The sequence below is a fragment of the Silurus aristotelis genome (assembly GCF_946808225.1).
Source record: "Silurus aristotelis genome assembly, chromosome: 8".
Taxonomy (NCBI): Eukaryota; Metazoa; Chordata; class Actinopteri; order Siluriformes; family Siluridae; genus Silurus; species Silurus aristotelis.
Genome location: NC_139581.1, coordinates 19,741,062 through 19,763,286, shown reverse-complemented (window position 1 = coordinate 19,763,286; position 22,225 = coordinate 19,741,062). Strand labels below are relative to the sequence as shown.

General features: G+C 37.1%; 1 protein-coding gene across 8 annotated transcripts in view; it reads right to left on the bottom strand.

Annotated features, from left to right (window-relative positions):
* Window positions 1-16,643, bottom strand: part of igsf9ba (immunoglobulin superfamily, member 9Ba) — a 79,037-nt gene extending 62,394 nt beyond the window's left edge. For 7 of the 8 annotated variants that reach the window (XM_083549367.1, XM_083549369.1, XM_083549368.1 and 4 more), the window contains exons 1-2: window positions 16,172-16,585; window positions 2,638-2,835 (exon numbers count right to left, since the gene is read on the bottom strand). In XM_083549367.1, the coding sequence (XP_083405493.1) occupies window positions 2,638-2,835; window positions 16,172-16,235 (262 nt within the window). In that variant the 5' untranslated portion in view covers window positions 16,236-16,585. Of the gene's footprint in view, window positions 1-2,637; window positions 2,836-16,171 lie in introns of all 8 variants that reach the window. The other variant, XM_083549371.1, reaches the window with a different exon arrangement.
* Between the last annotated feature and the right edge of the window lie 5,582 nt (window positions 16,644-22,225).

Genomic DNA, 22,225 nt, shown 5'->3' with positions numbered 1-22,225 from the left:
CATTGGCATTAAGTCAATTTAATGTTGAATCTAAAGTTTAAGTTAGTAGTTTTAAATTATTAGGAGTCAAATTTGATTTCCAAGCTTTGATCATATGCAAGTTATGAGCTTTATTAAAATTTAAGTTTCAAGTTTTTTTCAAATTAAAGTTATGAGCTTTTAGACAAATATAATTTATAAGTTAGGCTATGTCTACACTAATTTAGATAAATTCTAAATTCTAAAAACACTACACGTCCACCCTTAAATTTTTCCATTGTTTCCCAAAAGTTGCTCATCCACACTGAAACGTCTGAAAATGCTCATGTTCCTGTACTGTACATGTGCAAAACATAAAATGCTTCGACCTGAGTCATTTCCGCCTGGCATTTAATTACTTTCTGGCTGTTTAAAACGTTGTGACAAGGACTAAAAATGTGTTATTGTTTTCAAAAGCCTCAGATTAAAATTAAGTTCTCAAATTCATCCATTTTGGAGGGTGTTTTTAAAAAGCTATGTTTACGTCGACTGAAAGCAACGTGTGGACGGAAGGCCAAAACGGGGAAAAAAAAAAAAAAAACGTTTTCAAATGAAAATATATTAGTGTGGACATGGCTTTATAAGCTTTTTTAAATCCAAGTTATGACTTATGCAGTGTAACCTCCATGTTCATGACCTTTGAACTAATAAATTACATCAAAATGTTTAAAAAAAACGATTTATTATTGTATTATTCATTTAAAGTAGTATATAAAACATTTTTGACAAGTAATTCACAATTTTTGTTTAGTTTACACTACAGTACATGTACAAATCCCCTTGAAAAAAGAACAATCAAAAGGAGAGTCACAACCTTGCCATTTTTTGTTCGTGAGGGGTCGCAGAACGTAACCCCCGCGAGTATCGAGGTTGCACTGCACTTTAAATCCAAGTTATATGATTAAGTTAAATCCAAGTTTTATTTGAATGTAGGTTACAAGCTTTAATACAATCTCGGTTACAAGCTTCAAGTCAAATCTGATTTAAACATTTTAGTCAAATTAATTTAGTAGATTTAGAATTAGATTTAATAGAGTTTAATGCCTGATGTCATATTAATTTATAAATTGTTTCCAAGAAAAAGAAGCAAGATTTTATATGGCTATCTATACATTTTCCCCATTTTGTAGCTTACTCATATCAACGTTAAAAATGCAGTTTTTTTATTTCCCAATTTTGATGAGTTGTAAAAGGTAGTAATCCTTCCTAAACCCACAGGGGCTGTCACTCATTTTGTTTAAAAATCACAGTTTTAGTAAAAAAAAAAAAAAAAGCATAGAAAATAACAACCACATTTTTAAATTCTAATTATTTACAATTACAATTGAATGAAAATATCCATGCAAGATATAACATATACCGAAAAGCTAAATATTTACATTTAAACACTTCATCACGCAGCATGCTAGAACCGGTCTGGTGGATAAAAATCAGAATAGCAAACTTACTCCAAATAACAGTTCATCCCACTAATTTCTTAAAGAAAAGACTTCAGATTCCACATAACCTATTATAGAGAGACCAAAATTCTTCAACTAAGATCTACATGTAAACTGACTTGAGTTAGTGGCGACTATGGGAGAAAATGCAATATATAAAATGAAAGCACACCACAAATTCATTTATTTTTACATGTGAGCTGAAGAATTACTGGTGTGCTTTCATTTTAGATCCTGTGGTGAAGAAGAATCATGTCATGCAGCAGAAAAAGTGTTTGGTCTCTCAACTGGAGGCCATGAGCTCAAATCTCTACATGCTCCATATTCTATTATGCCTGTCAATCACAAAAACGGTAGCCAATCTGTGAACTTGTGCATGGAAGAAAGCGGTTTCCCCTTTCACATTAGTGTTCAAGTGATCTGTAAAAACAGAGGATTAAAAAGACACAGAAAGTCCAAGCATTCATCTGCTCTTTATTCTTACTGCTGTGTGATAAGAGAAAGATAGCTAGCTGGGACATGACAAATGTTTCAATTCAGAGCAAATTAGACCACATGTGGGTGTCGTATATTCACAATCACTTTCCATGGTGTCTTTGTGTGTTAAAGACATACAAGCTCACATAAATCGCACTCTCATTCTAATAAACGATGCAGTTGCCTCTGCTAGTGCTCCACAATACTCAGTCTGAAATGGATTACTCACAAACCTGGTCACATGCCCTGGTTGAGAAAATCACACAGCTCATGAGACACGTTCCTCACGTCTATCACCAGGTTTGGCATATCCACATTGCTGAGGTCACTGAGCTAAGTGTGTCTGTCACAGCTTTGTAAGTGTGTATATGTGTGTGTGAGATTCTCTACTAGCTGAAACAGCAGACGTGGGATAATTAATGTGTTATGCATTTTTTAACAGGAACAAGTGGCAGGTTAGCACAGAGCATCTCAATTTTTTATGCTTCACAGGAAAAAAATCAACCTAAAGCCTTATAAGCATATTGATTAGAAAATACATTTGACCGGATTTTAAATTAGTATGTCAAGGCCAAATGTGCTTGATTAATGTATACAATCTGTGTATCTCTTATAATTAGCAATGCATTAGCAAATGTATGTTACATTTAATTAAATTTTTTTAATAATGCATGAACATGAACCAAATATTGTCCCAACTCACCAGCATACTCCGGATCCACATGAGGAGGATAGAAGCGGAAGTTGATGAAAAAAGGGATAGGCACACCAAACTTGAACCACTCCACCACATAGGGGGTCTGCTGGCCGTTAAGGGGGTGGCTCACATCACATCCCAAAACTACGCTCTCTCCTGCACGGGCCGTCACAAACTGGGGCTCCTCTCTTACACCGTGGACACCTAGGCACAAAATGACATCCAAAAAGGGTGTTGAATGTAAACTACACTGTACAGAAAGCAAATATTTATAGTTTTATGGTAATAATTGCTTGCTAGTTTAATAGAGACACTTGTACACTGGCAAATGTATGAAATTATCTAGTCATTCAATCAAGTTGCAGCAAGACAATGTACAATATAATTTTGTGTTAAATCCATATACTTTTTTTTAGAAAATTTTTAGAAAAAGAGCAGGAATATCCTGAAATAATGGTACTGGTACCAGCAACCATGCAATAGTTAAAGTACAGAGATCACCTTTTCTCTATTTGAATGTTAAATGTGAACATTAAGCGAATGTATCTGCATAATTTTATTACAATGTTTTGCTGCAACATGATCCAATCCAATCATTGCATAAGTCAATGCATAATCTAACTAGCCAGTAAACAAATACAGAACATAGACAAAAATATTGCAAAACCTGACTTTTCCAGGCATAATGTAATCTTCTAGGGTTGTCTTCTAGGGCCGTTACCACAAAATTGAAAGGCCAGAATTGTATGGGATGTCTTAGAATTAATTCTTTCCTTCATTTGAACTATACCCAAACCTGTTCCAGCATGCCCCTCTGCTCCAAAAGAGCGTTTTAAAGGTTTTTATGTAGTAGTGTAGTTTGTAGTGAAAGATCTAAAGTGGTCTGCTATAGAGCTCTGACTTCAGCTCTATTGAACCTTTGGGATGAACTAGAATGCTGACTGCACTCAGGTCTTTCTCACCCCACTGTACATCAGTACCTGACATTACTAACACCCTTGTGGCCACAACCACACTCCAAAATCTAGTGAACCATCTTTATAGAAGAGTGGAGGTTATTGTAACAGCAAATGGGTACTAAATGTAAAATTGGAGGTCCATAAAGCACATAGAATCAAGGATCTACAACCTTTTGTCCACATAGTGTAAGTCATCATGACCAGAGGACTCATAAGAGGGAAGGTGTACTAAATCCTCGTTTAGGGAGCTCTGGATTGAAGAAAGGTCTCTACCAGAGAGAAATCTCCCAGGGAGTGTGTTTGAGAAGGGCTACCAGGCCCGCAAACCTGCCCGGCCACCGCGGGGCCACCAGTAGGAGCTTGACTTAACAGGGGGAGCCTTGGCCACGCCTGTGAAGGAGGAAGACAGTGAACAATGACTTTCTTGTTAGGCTACTGTTTAGATACAAGGCGTGTAACAGGCAAAGTCTTTCATTAAAGCCTGTGTAAAGTTCATTAGTTTCAGTGTGGACACCTGTGGCTTATAGACATGTGTGGCTTATTTATGTTCAAATAAAAATGTTTGAAAAATTCAGTGCGGCTTATACATGGGTGCGCTTAATAGTCCGGAAATTACGGTATACACATGGTTCAGAATGTAGACAATGCAAAGGCGTTCCCGTAGCATTTCTGACGCAGCTAGAGTTCCCAAAATGGAACCAAGTGGCTCGCCCGCTAATTTCTTTAAAGGAACTAAAAACTAAAACTGCAATGTACTAATTAGATACGAAAAAACCCTTTCTACTAAAAGAACTGCAAAAAATTTCAGAAGGCCACACAACTGAGAACAAAAACATTAAGTATCCACGTATTTGCAATGATAGGGCTTTTTTTGCAGTAGAAATTATTTTCACACCTTCTTTTATAAGTGCTGCAATACATCAATTAGATTTAGCAGTTTAATCTCCTTGTTCTAGAGAAATAGGTCACATTATTAGATTTTGCCTGCACAGCTTTTATACAGAAACAGAATAGATTTCATCAAATTATGTGAGTGACCCTGAGCATATTGTGATAGTACAGTGGACGTGAGCATGCTCTCAGAAAACTCTATAGATGCTGCACGTGGCAGCAGCCTCATAATAAAAAACCCCTAAGCTCAGGGTTTAAGCATTATACAGTCTAATTGGAAGCTCATTGGATAAAACGATAGCAGAACCACGCATTACACATGCATTTTATTATTAACAAATATTGTGGGTCTGGGATTGGAACAAAAGCAATTACATGTGAAACATTGCACAGACACAAACAGGGTATAATTTGTGGTGGGTGCAACAGAGAGTTTAAACAGAAGTAGCCCCTGCAGGTCCAGTTCATTACAACTACAGCTGTGGCTGCACTGGTGCGTGCGTGCAATCAACTTTAGTTCACTATAAGCTGCTTCTGCTGTTACAAGCACAGCAATGTCAAATAAACCCTACATGACATACCAACTCCAAGCAGTCATTCTGCACATTAGCATTTCTAAAATGTATCTGTTGTTTGCGGTGCCAATATCTCCTTCTCTACAACTGGAATTATTTTATTATTTATAAGAAAGACCTTTACTATCTGTATCATACTTTTTTATAAAGTTTAAGTACATAAATTACCGTAATTTCCGGACTATTAAGCGCACACACATATATAAGCCGCACCCACTGAATTGTACAAATATTTTTATTTTTAACATAAATAGGCCGCACCTGTCCTTTAGGAGCATAGCGGTATTTTGGGAATAGCATGCCGCCGTATTTTTCCGCTATTACTGCGTGTGTGGAGACCAAGGAGTATGTCCTTATTATTTTCTGATGCTCATTTCTAAGTTTCTTTGACTAACCCATAACGCTGTTGCCAAGAAAAATAAAAAAGCACAAGATTTGGAAACCTGTCTGTGCTCATATGATTTCTGTTGCAACTGGAGAAGCTATCTCTGACTGAAGCTCTCCCTTCACCCTGACTCAACGCGTTACAACGGCTTGTATCTAAACAGTAGCCTACCAAGAAAGTCATTGTTCACTGTCTTCCTTCTTCCTTTCACAACTATTTCTCTCGAGAGTTTATCTTTTGGCATCGTCGTGCGTTTAAAAATCACCCGATGGAAGTTTTTCTTCCAAAGCCGTGCAACTCAGAACACAGGTGAGGTGTGTTTTTTCGTTTCCATTCGGAAATTTCATTGGTCTAATGTTATGGGGTTCAGTTTTTTGGCTTGAAATTTTCCTGGGAAAAACCCAAATTCATAAATTAGCCGCTTCGTTGTTTAAGCCGCGGGGTTCAAAACGTGGGGAAAAAGTAGCAGCTTATAGTCCGAAAAATACGGTAAGTAAATTCTCTTACATAAACCACCGACATGGACATCATGCAAATTTGTTGCTGTAAATGTTTTAGAGAGGCCATTTTCTAATAGCATCCTATCCAGAGTTTCTTAGAGCAGGATCCCCAACCACCAGAAAGAATGAGAACAATGAGTTATTCTCAGTGCTTTAACAGAACAATAAAACTCCGCTATCTGTCATTTGTATTGCCACGCTTGTATTGGTATATCTTTCTCTATAATGAGTTAAGTATATTGAATCATTTTGTTCTAAAGCACACTTTATTCATTTAATACCATAAAACATACTTCACTTAATTACAGCATTGAGGCTCTATCTGATATCGATTTAACACTTACAAATATAAAACCTTTTAATACTGATTGTATACAATGTGGAAAAAAATTCATCACCATATGAGTTATTTTCAGAATTGTTCACACACATTCATTACTTGCCTATAAGTATAACATCTCTGCATAAGGGCGAGGAAGGAGGAGGGTGTGAAACCTGCTATGAGCTGCAATCCTCTGACTGCAACGCGGAGACGCGTCGAGAATCTGCAATGATGCAGCAGGAAGCAGAGGTTTACTGGGAAGTACAGAGAACCGCTCGGCTGCCTGGGCCGCTGATAGATCTGTATTTAAACAGCAGTCTGCCTTTAGTAAAGGTCATTTAGCACAAAACAACTGGCCAAATTCGGCGCCAATTCCGCTGACACATACTATACCGTAGAGATGCAACAAAAGGAGTGAGGGACCAAATCAAATCTGTACCACAAACTCAAGGAGTTTTAGACACTGATTAACAGAAACATGTTCAGAGGCAAGTGCTCCAGCCTGAAATCTCTATCCCTCCAGTCACAAAGTCACTGGAATAACATCTATGCCATAATATTGCAGCTGAAAATTTGCAAGACACTACCTAGTTCAGGTTGGTTGCTATTAGAGCTGAGCAGTATGACAATACAATAGACACTAAATACATCTCTGAATCTATTATAGTCTGTGATATTTTAACCTCCATAACACAGGATATGGAGGTGTGAATTCATTTTATATAACGGCACCTTGTTTCTATAGTCACAGTTAATTCACAAGGCCTTGTAATATGTGTGATTGCTGATATGGTGAGGTTTCCATTGATCAAGAGGACACGTTTAATGAGCATTTTCAGAAGGAGTCTACTGTGTCAGCACTTTGTAACATGGCAGCTTTTTTAACTGGACAAGCTATTTTTTTTTTCGTATTATCTTCAATGTAATGAAGCAAAAAACTCAATGAAATTGTGAATGCTATTTATTTTTAATGCATATGAAAATCTTAGCATTGACAATTTGCTGTATTTTATGCTAAGTGTTAAGTGTCATAAAAAAATAGCTTGTGCTTGATCCAGAGAGGTTGTATTTTTTATTTTAATTTTAGAACTTCATTTCTTTCCACCGTGGCCTTACTACCATGTTTTGGTAAACCTTGGAGCATCTTTGTAATTCTTTGCAAATTCCAATTATGGCTTCCATTGCTTACTGCTAAGAAGTAATAATTATACTGCTATACTGCTAACACCTCTATATTTCTGCTCTTTTTTGCAAATGGTGCATTGTAATACACCTGCCTTGTGAAGGATGATAGTAATGTCACTTTTTACATTTTTAACAGCTATTAGTCACGTTTCAGTCGTCAACTGTTATAGGTACCCCTTGGCCACCCCATTGACCCTATTTGGCTGTTAGTACTTCAGTGGTATCTTTCTTTACAAATTGGTATTGGCTATGCCCAATACCTGTGCAAAGATTGTGATCAATTTCCTCGTTTTCTTCGCTATAAAATGCCTTGCTTTTCTCCCATAGTCTGCTCTCTGGTCTTTATGTTAGTTTATCCTTTTTAACAACTGATTCAGTCTTTACAGATAAAACAATTGCTGAATCCAAGAGTAGACATTCTGATCAATCAATCAATCAATCAATTTAACATTGCAGTCTGTGGCAAGAAGAAAATCCTGCCAGTTATATGTTTCAAAGTTTTTGATCACTTGTCTGTCTGTGTGGCGTTTCACATGCTCTCTCCACATGCAATGTTTCTTTTGGGTTTTCTGGATTTTTCCCAACTCCTAAACACATACTGCTAAATGGATTATCCATAGTAAAATTTGGGTTGATTGTAATAAAAGCTATACTAAAATAAATTTTTTTTTTCATGCAGAGTGTATCATTGCTTCAGACTGTTATATATTTCGTTAGCATAAAGCATATTTTTAATATTATTATTATTATTATTATTATTATTATTATTATTATTTAATTATTTAATTATTTAATTACTTAGTGTACTGTAAGTACACTATACCTGATACAAAAGATGTGTAGTTTAGACATATCTGTGTCCCAGGAGGTTAAAGGGTTAACTGCTAGGGCAACAAGCATGAACTTTTTGTAGCAATACACATAACTAAAAAATTTAAAAATAACTAAAAAAATTTTTGAGAATATCAAGGCTGTTTTTTCTTATGCATTACTTATTAACCATTCTTTCATTCTATTTTATAATTGCATAAAAACAATATTGAAAGGGGCACCTCTGACTGTACCATAAGGCCAAATACTCAAGCAGTCAGAGAACACATGTTGGTTGACTAGCTTTCATATTCTGAAATGACGGCCTACACTAAACAACAATTCTATTAGTAAACTCACTTAGAGGTCACATTTTATTACACTTGAACCAAAGTGTGTCAAGATTGCATCATTAACATTACAGAATCTTCAGCACAGTAACTTCAAGCACAGGCTGAAAAATAAAGTTAGCAGAGTAATACAGACACCTCAGGGACACCAGATGGTCACTAAGTCCTTTGAAAACACAAGACATGGTCATTTTAGAAGGGTCACTGATGTCCATCTGATAGAGTGTGCACCCTGCTCTTGTCCAATGAACTCACCCCATCTGGAGCCTGGTGTCCCTGACCTTTCCAATCTGTTTCCAGCCTCAACGTGTGCTCTGTGGCACCAAAGATTTACTACACTGTTCCAAGCACAGGTTTGGATTAAATTTGTCCTATATAGGACATTATTGTTCTTTGCCATTCCATAGCCTTATGCTCAAAGGTTTAATCCTGAGATCAAGTTACTATTGGTCTATTAGTTTCTTCTAGTGTTGCAAAATTCCAGGAATCTTCAAGACTGGAAACTTTTCATGGGAATTAATGGGAATAGTTTATGGATGTGGTGAGGTAAGACATGCAGGTACTGTAGTTGGTTTAAAAGTGGCAGATGTAGAGGAGACGGGTGATCCCCTGTGGTGACCCATAACGGGAGCAGCCAAAAGAAGCAGAAGAAGAAGATGATGATGATGATGATGATATGGGAATAAATGGGAATAAATTGGGAATTTACTGTAGGTTAGCTCAGAGAACATAAATGTAGCTGAGAAAAAAATCTGTAAAAAACAACCAGATTTAATCCAATTTCAATTGAATTTCTAACCTGCACAGTCATCAATCACAATCACACTGCACGCCTACTGCATGGCTATTGAGGCCACACCCACTACATGCTCGGTGCATGCATCTATAACATAACACAGATAATTTCTTGAATTAAGCACATAAAAATATTTCTGAAAAATCTCCATCTTTGTGAGCATTCACGTAATTACACAAATATTACACACATTTATGTTTAAAACTTCCTTGTGCTATGTGTAACCTATTGTGCAACAAACTATACTAAATAAAACAAAGTAAAAAAATGTCATTTTTAAAATCTGTATTAGTTTGCATGCATGTCCTACCATGATAGAAGAAAGGAAGAAGGGAAGGAAGGATGGATGACATAAATAAACAAATTAATAAATGAATTATTGTTTTAGCAGAACTTCATTTATATTTACTCTCACAGCATATTTTATTAGGAAGTCCTGCTCATTTATACAACTATTCTAATTACCAATGTGGAAATGATGAATGCATAAAATCATGCAGATACAGACCAGGAGATTGAGGTAATGTTCAAGTCCAACATCAACATGATGAAAACTCATAGCCTGGCCTTTTTGTTCCAATCAGTAACTGTCCAGATTCAGTAAGTCTGCACCTACTCAGTTTCCTGCTCTTGGTTGAGAGGAGTGGTACCTGATGTTCTGCCATTATTGCCCATCAACCTCAAGTCAAGACTTGTGCATTTTCAAATGCTTTTCTGCTCTGCGTGGGTGTGAATAGTGGTTATTTGAGTAACTATAGACTATAGACTGTACGCTTGAACCAGTCTGGCCACTCTCCTCCGACCTCCATTTATCAACAAGGCATTTCCACCCACACTCTCTACGTGTTTTTTTTATTCAATTTTTTGCAAAATGCTAGTGTTCAGAATGAAAATCCCAACAAGTCAGCAATTTCTAAAATACTCAAATCAGCCCATTTGGCACCTCTAAAGTCACTGTGTCACATGTATGCTTTAAACATCAACTAAAGCTCTTGACCTGTATCTGCATGATTTTGTGCACTTACAGTGAAAACATACAGACTGTAGAAAGAAAGAGTCCAGGCAAGATGACAAAAACGATGACAGCAGGACAAATGCTTAAAAGAAAATGCAGACTTTAGCAAAAACACAGCAGGGTCTCAAGCACTTTCTCTCCATTAAATTAATCTATGATCAGATCAGCACACAGGACAGCGCATTTCTGAAGCATGTGCAATGTGGTCAGTTATAAAACAAGCACTATATAGCATTGAATTTAGTATCACTGGCCTCGTAATATAGTGTTTATACCTTTTGTAATGAAGTTTATGTGTGAAAATAAAAATCACACAGTTGGGTTCAAATGATAACACTTTTGGATGTGGAAGGGGTCCCTACAGAGGTTTACAGGTCTAGGCTTAGCATGCAGATGCCAAGTGCAGTTCAGTATGTGTAAGCGGATCGCTGAATATTTAATAGATTTGAAGGAGACAGCACAGTCCACACTGACACAACTCCAACTGACGGAAAGCTAAGAGAGACAGAAAGTAAGGTGTAAGAAAGTGTAAGAGGATGCAGAGAGAGAGAGAGAGAGAGAGAGAGAGAGAGAGAGAGAGAGAGAGAGAGAGAGAGAGAGAGAGAGAGAGAGAGAGAGAGAGAGAGAGAAAAGAGAGAGAGAGAGAGAAAGAAAGAGAGCACAGTGGCAGTATGTCCAAGTCTGTCAGGAGCTAGTGTCTCAGCTCAAGCTTGCAAATAACTCAAACTCAGACTGTACAGAAAACTCCAATAAGCCACACTGAGAGACATTTGCATGTGACCAAATTCTGTAACCATTGTGTTCTGTTCCCTAAGTCGCAATGGGAGATTAATTTTGAGTAGCTGAAAGAAATACTAATATTTGTAATGCCCAACATTCAATACATCTAAATGTAAGTCAAGAACTGCAGCATGCAAATGTATTGATTCTGCTAAAAAAAACTTCTTCTACTATATACAGGTGAGCCAATATGGAAGTCAAACTTTGCAAGCCAAGGTGGATAAAGAGGTCATTCAGTCATCAGACAGCTTTGTGAATACCTCTGTCCTTAGATGTCCATGAGCAGTGTCTCTCCTTATTTTGGTTCATTTATGTGTTCAGCAAATCAAGTGGTTTTTTAATTTGATTTATTTGATTTATTCATCTATAAGAATATCTTTATCATCGATTAAACACATGTAAACACAGGGTGAACACGTGGTGAAACCCAACATAGACAATAACCTGAGCAGATGACCTTACCATCATGTTAAATTTTACTAACATCTTATTTTTATTGTTATATTTATGTAAAAATGGCTTCTAGTTTTATTGACTATAAAATGAATAAACCCAATATGCGATACCGCAAAGCTTCTTACAATGTCACAGCAGTATTCTGTTTGCAAAATGTAACACATATTGTTAAAATGTTTTCACTTATTATCTAGTTTATACTGTCGTCCATACTTAGGTCATATTATTAGCTTTATTTTTGTTTGTTTTTTTTAGTCCAATTCACTAATTCCACAAGAACAATTCCACTAGTATAAACCCAGATTATGGTCAATTCTTTTGGAAACTAGCCAATAATATTAATTTTTAAATTTTAATGTCGCTTAATTTTGACATAATATCCTACTTCCAGACGTTGCTGAGTGGCGAACCTGAACACAATTCCTGGACACATCAATGCAACCTTTCTGAGAAGTGAAATTGTCAGATTTATGGACAAAGACAATAAAGCCGATGCACTTTTAGATGACTTTGTCACCTACTGTTTGCAGTAGGTTGCACTTGATGCACTATGTGTGTGTTGTGTTTGTAGCTCTATGTTGTTTGGTGTAGCACCAGGGTTCCAGAGGGACGTTATCTCGTTTTTACTGTGTACTGTGTCCCACTGTGTATAGTAGAAATGACAATAAAAGTCTCTTGACTTGACTTGATGTCCCTCATCACTCCCATTTGTTTCTTGCCACCTTGATTAGCACTTGTATAGTATATATATATATATACTCTTTATGCTTCTTGTTGTTGTCTCATATTTATGTCATAGTTCATAATGATATAAAAATATTATTTAAAATATATATATCTGCTTTTTACATGTAAAATATATATTCGCTTTTTACATCTATGTATAAGAAGGTACCAGAATGTAATGTACTGTTTGTAGCAGTAATTGCTGTTCATTTATGCCTTTTTTTGTATGTTTGCCACATTATTCATTCATTCATTCATTCATTTATCTTCATTATCCTGGCCATGGTTGCAGTGGTACACTGGATGCGCAAGGTGGGAATACACCCCAGACAGGACACCAATCCATCACTGCACAAGCACATTCCCACACTAAATCACAACTAGGAGCAATTTAGCACAGACATGTTTTCAGAAGGTGGGAGGAAACTAGAGAACCCAGAGGAACCCCAAACAAAATGTTAAGGTTTATGATTAAATTAACTTCCTCCGTCCATTCTACAGCCTACCTGGTATCATTAAAAAGCATTTAACAAAAAAGCCGCAGGATTTCACAGTAGTTTGTCAAACAGAACATCACAGATTCCACTATAATCACAAATTACTATGAATAAATGAGATCTCATTGTTTTACCCATTTATAGTTCGGTTTAACAGTACTGGACTGTCCAAATGTCTAGTTGTCACTGTTTAACAGACATACCCTCACCAGCATTCTTTCTTTTCTCTCTTTTCAAATTGTTATAATTACTGCATATAATAAATTTTTAATACTTTCTCTTTCTTATTATTTTAGTTTTGTTTATTATTGTTCTTTTTCTCGACTTTTTGACCTTCCATCCACAATGTGACGGTGGGTTTTTTTTGTCTTGCAAAAACAAAACTTTACAAAAAATGCTCTCCCAGCTCGATAAATTTAATATCGTCTTTCACACTGTAGTGTAGAAAACTATTTTTTGTTTTTAGTCATGTGATCTATTCAAAACATAAAAAAAAACAATAGGGACTAAATTGTACTGCAATTGCTGTGCCTTATATCCAGCTGGATAGCATTGATAAAGATTAATATCATTAATTTTTCAAAAGGAACAGAATTTTCACTCATAATCAATGCACAGAGACTTGGCTTATTCACAGTTAATCACAAAGAATGACACAGGCCTAAGATTTGTGTAAATTTAAAAGTGCAGTATAGAGATGTATGTGTTTTCAGAATTTTTAGAGTACATTTTGAGGAAAATATTTGAAAACGCGAATGTATGCATTTTTAGATCCTGTGAACTAGTTGTTTATAACATATATACAGTAACAGGCAAGAAAAGTACATTTCGTTTATCCCGGTTTATTAGGTTGAATTACACAAAATGTTATATCTATAGATGATGTTTCAGTCTATGTGTGTTTCAGCTTTAATTTTGTGGTCAGTATGCTTCCTGCTTTACCCAGCCCCCTCCCCTACCTGATTTCCTGATTTGTATCTTAAAGGGAGAGCTGTGTTTAATCTAACATCATAATTCAACCTTGCTTTAAAATTATAATGTAGAATTTATTTTTCAAAGAATGCATGTAGTATAATGTTATTATTAACATAGATTTGATTATTCTTTTATTCTGACCCAATGCAAATCTTTTTTTTTTTTTTTTTTTTTTTTTTTGTCTAAACTTCAATCCTGTGTTTATTTTATCCCAACATTTTTATTTTGCAGATCATATAGGGCCGAACTCACAGTTTTTAAAAGACTGGAACTGTTTCCATCACATCCGCTGTTGTTTTGCTTATATATTATACATTTTAGGGGAGTGGTTGAGGTTTAGTATCGCCCTCAGTACAGTCTGGTATCGCCAAGCTGCCACTCGTGGGCCCTTGAGCACGGTCCTTAACCCTCTGTGCTCCTGGGGCGCTGGGTTATGCGAATTTCACTGTGATGTAATGCATATGTGACAAATAAAGGTTATTCTTAATTCTTCTTAATTATATCTGCTTTAAATTTGCCCTTTCTGATTGCCATCTGAATCTGAAAGACACCATAGAGGGGCAAACCTCATAGTTTTTAAAGATGGTCATTCTTTTTTTTCAGCAGAATAAAAGTCAAATGGTCTTAACTGTAGATGATGAGAGTCTTACTGATCTAATAAATAAAATCTGTCACATATAGAAACATATAAGAATAAGAATAATTATATAAGAATTAGCAATATAAGTATTTGCACTTGACCCACAGCTGGAACTACCTGCAGAGCTGCTGTAATAGGAAATTACCAGAATATAGGGAAAATTTGACTGTGATAGAAACGTAAAAGCAAGTTTTAATGCTGTGTGTGTCTCTGTGTGTGTAGTTTGTATTTTCAATGTCCTGCCTGAGTTGGAGCTGCAGTGTGCAGCCTCGCCCACAGGCGAGCGCTCTTTCCTGCAGGCGCACATCTTTTTATAATCCTTTTTTTTCTATCCATTTCAAGCAATAAATACACATTTTCTATGCCAATTCCTGCTCTACTCGGGCTCTGATATGACCTTGTCTATTGCACCGTGTCACCAGTGGAGTCCTTGTCAGGATCTGATTCATCCTCCTCACTCGCATCAAAGGCTGCTTTCAGAGCCGCATTGTGCCACAGCAGCCCACACGGCACCAGCAAGCCAATTAGTGCTTAGAATGATCCCGGATTCATCATCATTATTATTTTCTATCCAGACTCTTGAGGAAGTGGGGATGCAGCGTGCATTTTAGAGCATCAACCGCGTGCACGCTCTGCCTACATCAATATCCACACAATTGAAATCTAAAGGCCCCAAAAACACACCATACTGTATGCCTGGTTGCTAGTAATAATAAAATAAAATAACCCACGTGCACCATGTGAGAATGCACATCGAGTCAGATTTCTACACAACGCATGCATCCGTACTAATTGTATAGAGTCCAGATGCGCGCGCGTAGTCCTAATTAGCGCGAGGAAGCGACCCCTACTACTACTGGACACGCCAGGAAAACGCAAGGTTAAACAAGTCCATGGATGTGCATGCTGTTTTTCACAAGGGAATGAATAATAATAATAATAATAATAATAATAATAATAATAATAATAAACATGGCGAGGCCTAGGACATTTGGCGATGCAAACCAAATCAGAGGAGTTACTGAACGTTGCATGTCGCCTGCAAGAACTACGCGATTGAACTGATTTCTAATGCCAACGACTGCACCAAGAATGGACTACACCATGAATAAATCAGAGCATGCAATCCTGCCCAATCTAAGTCTGCTCTTCTGTGCACAGACTGGAAGTCCTAGTGTCTCCTGCATGCTAGACTTTGGGTCTTCCATCTAAGCTCGGTTATTCTAATGCATTTTTCTTTTTCTCCCCACATCAGCATTTCTCTGCCATGCATATCGTAAACACCTTAAAACGCGTACGCGTATGTATGCGTTTTGATCTGAAAAGGCACGAGGTGATGCTACACGCCTTGTGTCTGTCTGGACGCCGCTCGCGGCCTCGCATCAGACTGATCATGATAAGGCACAGGATCAAACAGGACGAATGGAGTTTGAACTTTTTTTTTTTCCTTTTTTTTTTTAAGTTAGGCACTGAAAGCGTGCATTGCATAAATAAAAAACAGAAAACGCACGCACAAGAATCATGCACACACCACCTCTTTCGGTTTTCTTGCAAATTCAGTTTTCCAGGATGCGACTGCCGCTGAAGATAAAGATGCTGCTATGCCCTTTGTTTGTTGTGTTTGTTTGCTTTTAGATGGGGAAAGAAAATAAATGCATGCTTCTCTTTTTGGACTCACCTTGAGCTGTCGTTCCCCTGGTGCTGAAAACGCTTGCTATCAAAGTGGCCACATACCAAATCATAGTACTGTCGCCGACCACAAATAACAGCTCAGCGTGGCCCTTTCAATATTTTGCACATAGTCGATTTTCGCGCACCCGCACTGTTCTCCCGTTATTCATAACATAATCCCTGTTTTCTCTCTCTCTTTCTCTCTTTCTTTCTCTCTTTCTCTTTCTCTCTCTGTCTTTCCGGCGTCTCCCTTCATTCTTGCCCCTGCCCGCCTTTCTTATGGCATCCTCATCATCATCATCATCATCATCATCATCATCATCATCATCCTCTTCCTTATCCTCCCCCCGGACACCTGCACCAACACGCTCGTGGAAGACGGAGACGCTTCTCAAGCGCGACGCGAAACCCAGTGCGGGAATTCAGACGTCGGCTCCGCCCACGCCGCGCTGCCATTCGCTGCCATTCGCTGCCCTAACAGGGATGGAGTGGGTAATGCAGCAGTAGAACACGTCCCTGTTACCTTTTGATTGGCTGACATGGCGAGGAGTCGCCTAGCGTATTGGTTAATTGTGTGCGTAATCCAGAACGCGGTTACTCAAGGTGAGTTGGAGCGTGCTGGTGTAGTGGTGTAGTGGTGTGTGCTGGTGTGGTGCAGCCACAGTTTACTATATATTCATGCTTACCAGCTCTGCTTGAAGGATCCTGTTTTTAAATGATGCTGTCCAATGCAGGGAGAGAAAACCTGCCTGATTTTATTATTATGTGATTTTTAGATCTGCCCTGTGACCAGCCTTTAAGCACACCTTTCATCTTGAAGCATATATAAACTTTACATTGCCTATTTGATCTTAGAAAACAACACTGTTTGAGGGGATATACTTAATGAGTGTGTCTACAATTACAGTTGGTTTTCAAGACCTTTGCGAACTGCTTCAAGATTGTTGGAAAACCATTCCAGGTGACTACCTCATGAGGCTGACTGAGAGGATTGCCAAGAGTGCGCAAAGATGCCCTCAAAAAAAAAGGTGGGCACTTTGAAGAATGGAAAATATAAAACATGTTATGGGTTCTTTAACAAGTATATATATATTCCATTTGTGTTCTTCCATAGTTTTGATTCAGTATTAATGTATAATGTTGAGAATAATAAAACTAAAGAAGAAAAAGAAAAAAAAAAAAAAACAGTGATGAGAAGATATGTCCAACCTATAGACTGATACTGTATGTTCATTAAGTTTTCTGATGTGCTTACATTATTATCCTCATATTAACCACAAGCTAAAGGTTAAATCAAAGGTTTTATAGTTCCTTTTATACAAACCTCTGCATCATCAACAGTCATTTATTTGTGATTTGCACACTTACATTTGATACATTGAACAATGAAATGCTGTGACAAGGTCAGACACTGACAGTACACTTATTAGGCATGAACAAATATTGCACATGAATGGTTGAGATGATCTGATAAGGTAAATGAAAGCAGTGGTGGACACTGGCAGAGTAAAGTGATGCACTAATTAATAAGGCAGAACAGTAGATACAAGTACAATAAATAGCAAGTAGTAACTTTCTTTCGGCTTCTCCCATTAGGGGTCGCCACAGCGGATCATCCGTATGTTCGATTTGGCACATGTTTTTACGCTGGATGCCCTTCCTAAAACAATCCTTCCCATTTATCTGGGCTTGGGACTGGCACTAAGAGTTGACCCTAATGGCTGGGTTTGGTTCCCTGACCGGGGATCGAACCCCGGCCGTGGCGGTGAGAGCGCCGCATCCTAACCACTAGACCACCATTGAACCTCAATAAATTGCAAGTAGTAAATAAGTATATTAATAATATCTGTGTGTCCAAAAGCGGCAGTAATAAAGTAACAGTGCAAGATGAAGACTGTTAGGGTTATGATTACCTGACAATAAAATCAAATCCATGAGAGGTTTTAATGCAGCAATGTTATTCTTGGTTACACTGCATCAAAGTCAGTTTATATGTAGTATAGAAACCCAGCAACAGATACAACTGCACATAGGGCTATAAACAGACCCTCAAGCTGTCCTGAGGATTAATTTCAACAAACACTCTTACAAACACATGTCCAACAGCAACTGTCTTCAAAAAAGTACTGTGATCTAATCCTTTCAGAATGATATTCCATGTTCTTGTTGTCCAGTATCTTGCTCTAATGTTATCATTTAGGAAAATAAAAATAGGCCAGTAAGACTGTGTTAAGTAGTTATATACACTTTAAAAAAAAATGCATCATACACCTTTTTTTATGACCTCATTTATGCTCAGAAATCATACTTAATCCCGATCAAAGATCCCCAGAACACTGGGTGTGAAGGGGAATAATTGCAAAGACGCCATAAAGTCACATGACATTTAACCTACTGGCGTGTTTTTGTGAGGTCTGGGGAAACCAGAGAAAATGGTAGAAACCCCTATGAAGAACGTTCAAGACAACGGTCACCCAGGTTCAGTCTAAAACTAACACCCAGAGGCTGAGAAGCCACAATTTTACCCACTGACCCAACACAAATGCATAACTGTTGTTAATTACATTGTATCCCAAATGATACTTAAAATCTAATCAAATAATGCAAATCAAAAAGTGTGAAAATGAGCAGTGTGAAACCTGAAAGAAATAAAATGACCATGTGTTGCCTGTAAATCTTTTTAAGACATTACAGGACATGAACACACTGAATTTTGTAATATAGATTTTCTTTACCCAATGAATTACAAATTAATTTTATGTACGCATTTCTATGCGTATGCATAGGGAAAAACAGTAAAAAGGAAATAAGTACTTTGCATTTCTTTAACTCCTGGCAATACAGTTCCCTTTAGTGAGTCTCAAGCCTGAGTAAAGTATTATTCCTCGACAATATTGTGCTCTGAAATGTGTTAATCCCACAGAGATGCTAAAGGTTCCCATGAGAAACCGTTTGTCAAAGATAATAAATGCACTGAAAAACATAATGGGCAGTGATAAACTGCGCTCAGTGACACTTTTTTTTTTTCCAGAAATTCACAGCTTTGCAGAGAGTCATCTGCACATTAATCGTTCGTAATTAAACCTGATTTGTCAACAGTGTAGTAGGAAATCAATCTGGAGTGGGTTGTAGGAATCACATATTGTAATTATTATTGTATTATACATGCATCTATAATAATATCAGCTATTTTCTGCATTTACAATTTTCTTTCTGTAATTCTGGGCATCTCCTAGGCAGCATCACTGCACTGAAGTAAAGTAGGAGTCTGTTTCAATTACAAATCACTTTTACATGTCATGACTCAAAGGACTGAGCTATTAGGAGGTTATAATTTGGGTTTGATGCACCAACTGTGTGTTATATTCAATTACACTGCACCAAAGCCAGTTAGTATGTGGTACGGAAAGCTACCAACCTTTATATTCGTCACCACGGCTTGCTCATCAGGGATAAATGCACACCATTCACCTTGACTGTTGATTTCTGTAAAGCTGCTTTGAGACAATGTCTGTTGTGAAAAGCGCTATAGAAATAAACTTGACTTGACAACTTAACTTGACTATATTCTTACAAACACACCTGCACAAAGGACTTTTAGCAGACCATCATGCTGTCCTGATAATTACCTACATCAAACACACTCGGATACATGTCAGTTATGTGTCAGTTACAGCAGCTGGCTTCAAAACATATTGTAATGTAGTCCCTTAGGGTTCGACTGATATTCAATGTACATTTAATCCAGTAACCTGTCTCTAGTGATGACATTTGGGAAAACAAATATAGGCCAGTCAGACTGGGTTAAATTCAGTTTAGGTTTTGGGTGTTGTGATATTCCAGTGCCTTCCCGTGGGCTCACCACCTGCAGGAGGGACCGTAAGGGACGGTGCTATGAGGATTGGGCAGCAGTCGGAGGCAGGGGCCTGCTTAGACTGCTGCCCCCGCTACCCGAATTACGGATAGGCGGGAGAAAATGAATGAATGAATGAATGAATGATATTCCAGTTTAATAAGGTTTTTGCCTTTAAATATTTATACTTAGATGTACTTTTTAATTAAAGTGCAAGTAAGAATGTGTATTGTTTTTTGGATTAAAGAGAACTGTTTTAGGAATTTATTTAACCTGTGATGGATCAAATTGGGACCTTGTCTCCAGTTCATTAGTCAATTATACATACATATAAAGATTCAAACAATGCTTATTTATGTTCAGCATGTGAAATAAAATAATGGAGTGTAGGCTCAAATAAGTGAATTGTTATATCGAGGACAAGGTGCAAGGTCATTCACTTCTATAGACATTGCTTGTTAGATTTAACAGCTAAATTGCATATCAGAGCAAAAACAAATTTAATGGGTTCAAACAAACTAACTGCAGAGTTTAAAGAGAGGATTGTGTCAAGGCACAGATATGGGGAGTGCAACATTGACAGCCTGCAATGAAGGTCCCCAAGAGCACATTGGCCCATAGAGATGTGGTGGCTCACTGGTTAGGCTCTGGGTTATGGATTGGAAGGTCAGGATTCAAGCCCCAGTACTGTCAAGATGCAACTCTTGGGGCCCCTGAGCAAGGCCCTTAACCCTTTAGTGCTCTAGGGCACTGTATCATGGCTGACCATGCACTCTGACCTCATCTCCTAACCTTTTTGGGATAAGCAAAGAAAGAAATTCAATGCGCTGTTAAGAACGTGACAAACTTAAAGCACCTTTCTTTCTTATTATTCTAAATTGGATGTTTTAGGATTTTTTTTATTTATTCATTTATTTGTAAAGTTACCATATATGTACTGTATATATGTATATATACAGAGATCGCATACGGGCCATGAAATTATCACCAGTGGTAGATTAAAAAAGCCACGCAATGACAAGAAATAGGTCGATGGGCTGAAAATGGTGTGCAATGAGAAGAAAAAATATTGATCATGTCACCAAATAGATTAAAACTAAAGTAATGAGCCTGTTTCGAAAATGTAAGTAGTAGAATATGTGCAGATATTTTTGTAAAAAAGTTGGTGAATGGTGAAGTAAAGTACTGATGCAAAAAAAAATTTACTTAAGTACAGTAACAAAAGATTTGTGTGTGTGTGTGTATATATATATATATATATATATATATATATATATATATATATATATATATATATATATATATATATATATATATATATATATATACAGTATATATTGAGAGAGAGAGAGAGAGAGAGAGAGAGAGAGAGGTTAATTGGCTTCTGTACATGTAATAAAAAGCAAAGCCTTAGCCACACACACAACATAAATAATGTGTACTATAGCATAAGGATGTTTGATTATAAGCATCTGTTTAAGTCTACTGTCTTAAACACAAAACCAGCCATGACACATTTCTTATAATATAACAAGGATTCTTTAGCATTATTTTAACTATTCAATAATACATTATAATAATTAAGAACCATGTGTGGTTTAAGCAATGAAATATGTATATATGAAGTTATAACATAATATTTCTGTGGTTGTGTAGCAAGTCTCCCGTGCACAGATTTCCACTATAATTGCCAAAGGAATGCTGGGGTTGTCCTTTTGTCCTTCTCCCTTCTGTAAAAGCTTAGATGAAAGTAAACATCCAGCATTCTAATTCTGGGGCTTTTGAAGCTCAAGTCCTTGGCACTTTCCTCTTCTCAGTAGGAATGTAGAGCTGTAAAATCATGCCAGGAAAAAACGTAAAAAAAAAAAAATACAAATAAAAATAAAAACTAAAGAAACCTCAATGCAGAAAGTGTTTTTGGACACATTTGTGAAACCATGTGTAAACACTGAAACATGAGCTTCAATCACAGTGCAGTGTGTACCCAAAATGTGTTGGTCCACGACAACAGAGAGCAGTTGGATGTAAGAAGAGGGCTTTACTTCAGCTTTCTCAAGAATCTTAGTCAGAATCCACAGCATGAGACCAGATTATAAGCAGACACAAAGTGTTATCAAATTCAGGTCCAAAACATGCAAAAACAAGGTCAAAATCAGAAAAGGCCAGAACTAAGAGTAAACAACACTTCATTAAAGTCTACTCCAGAAA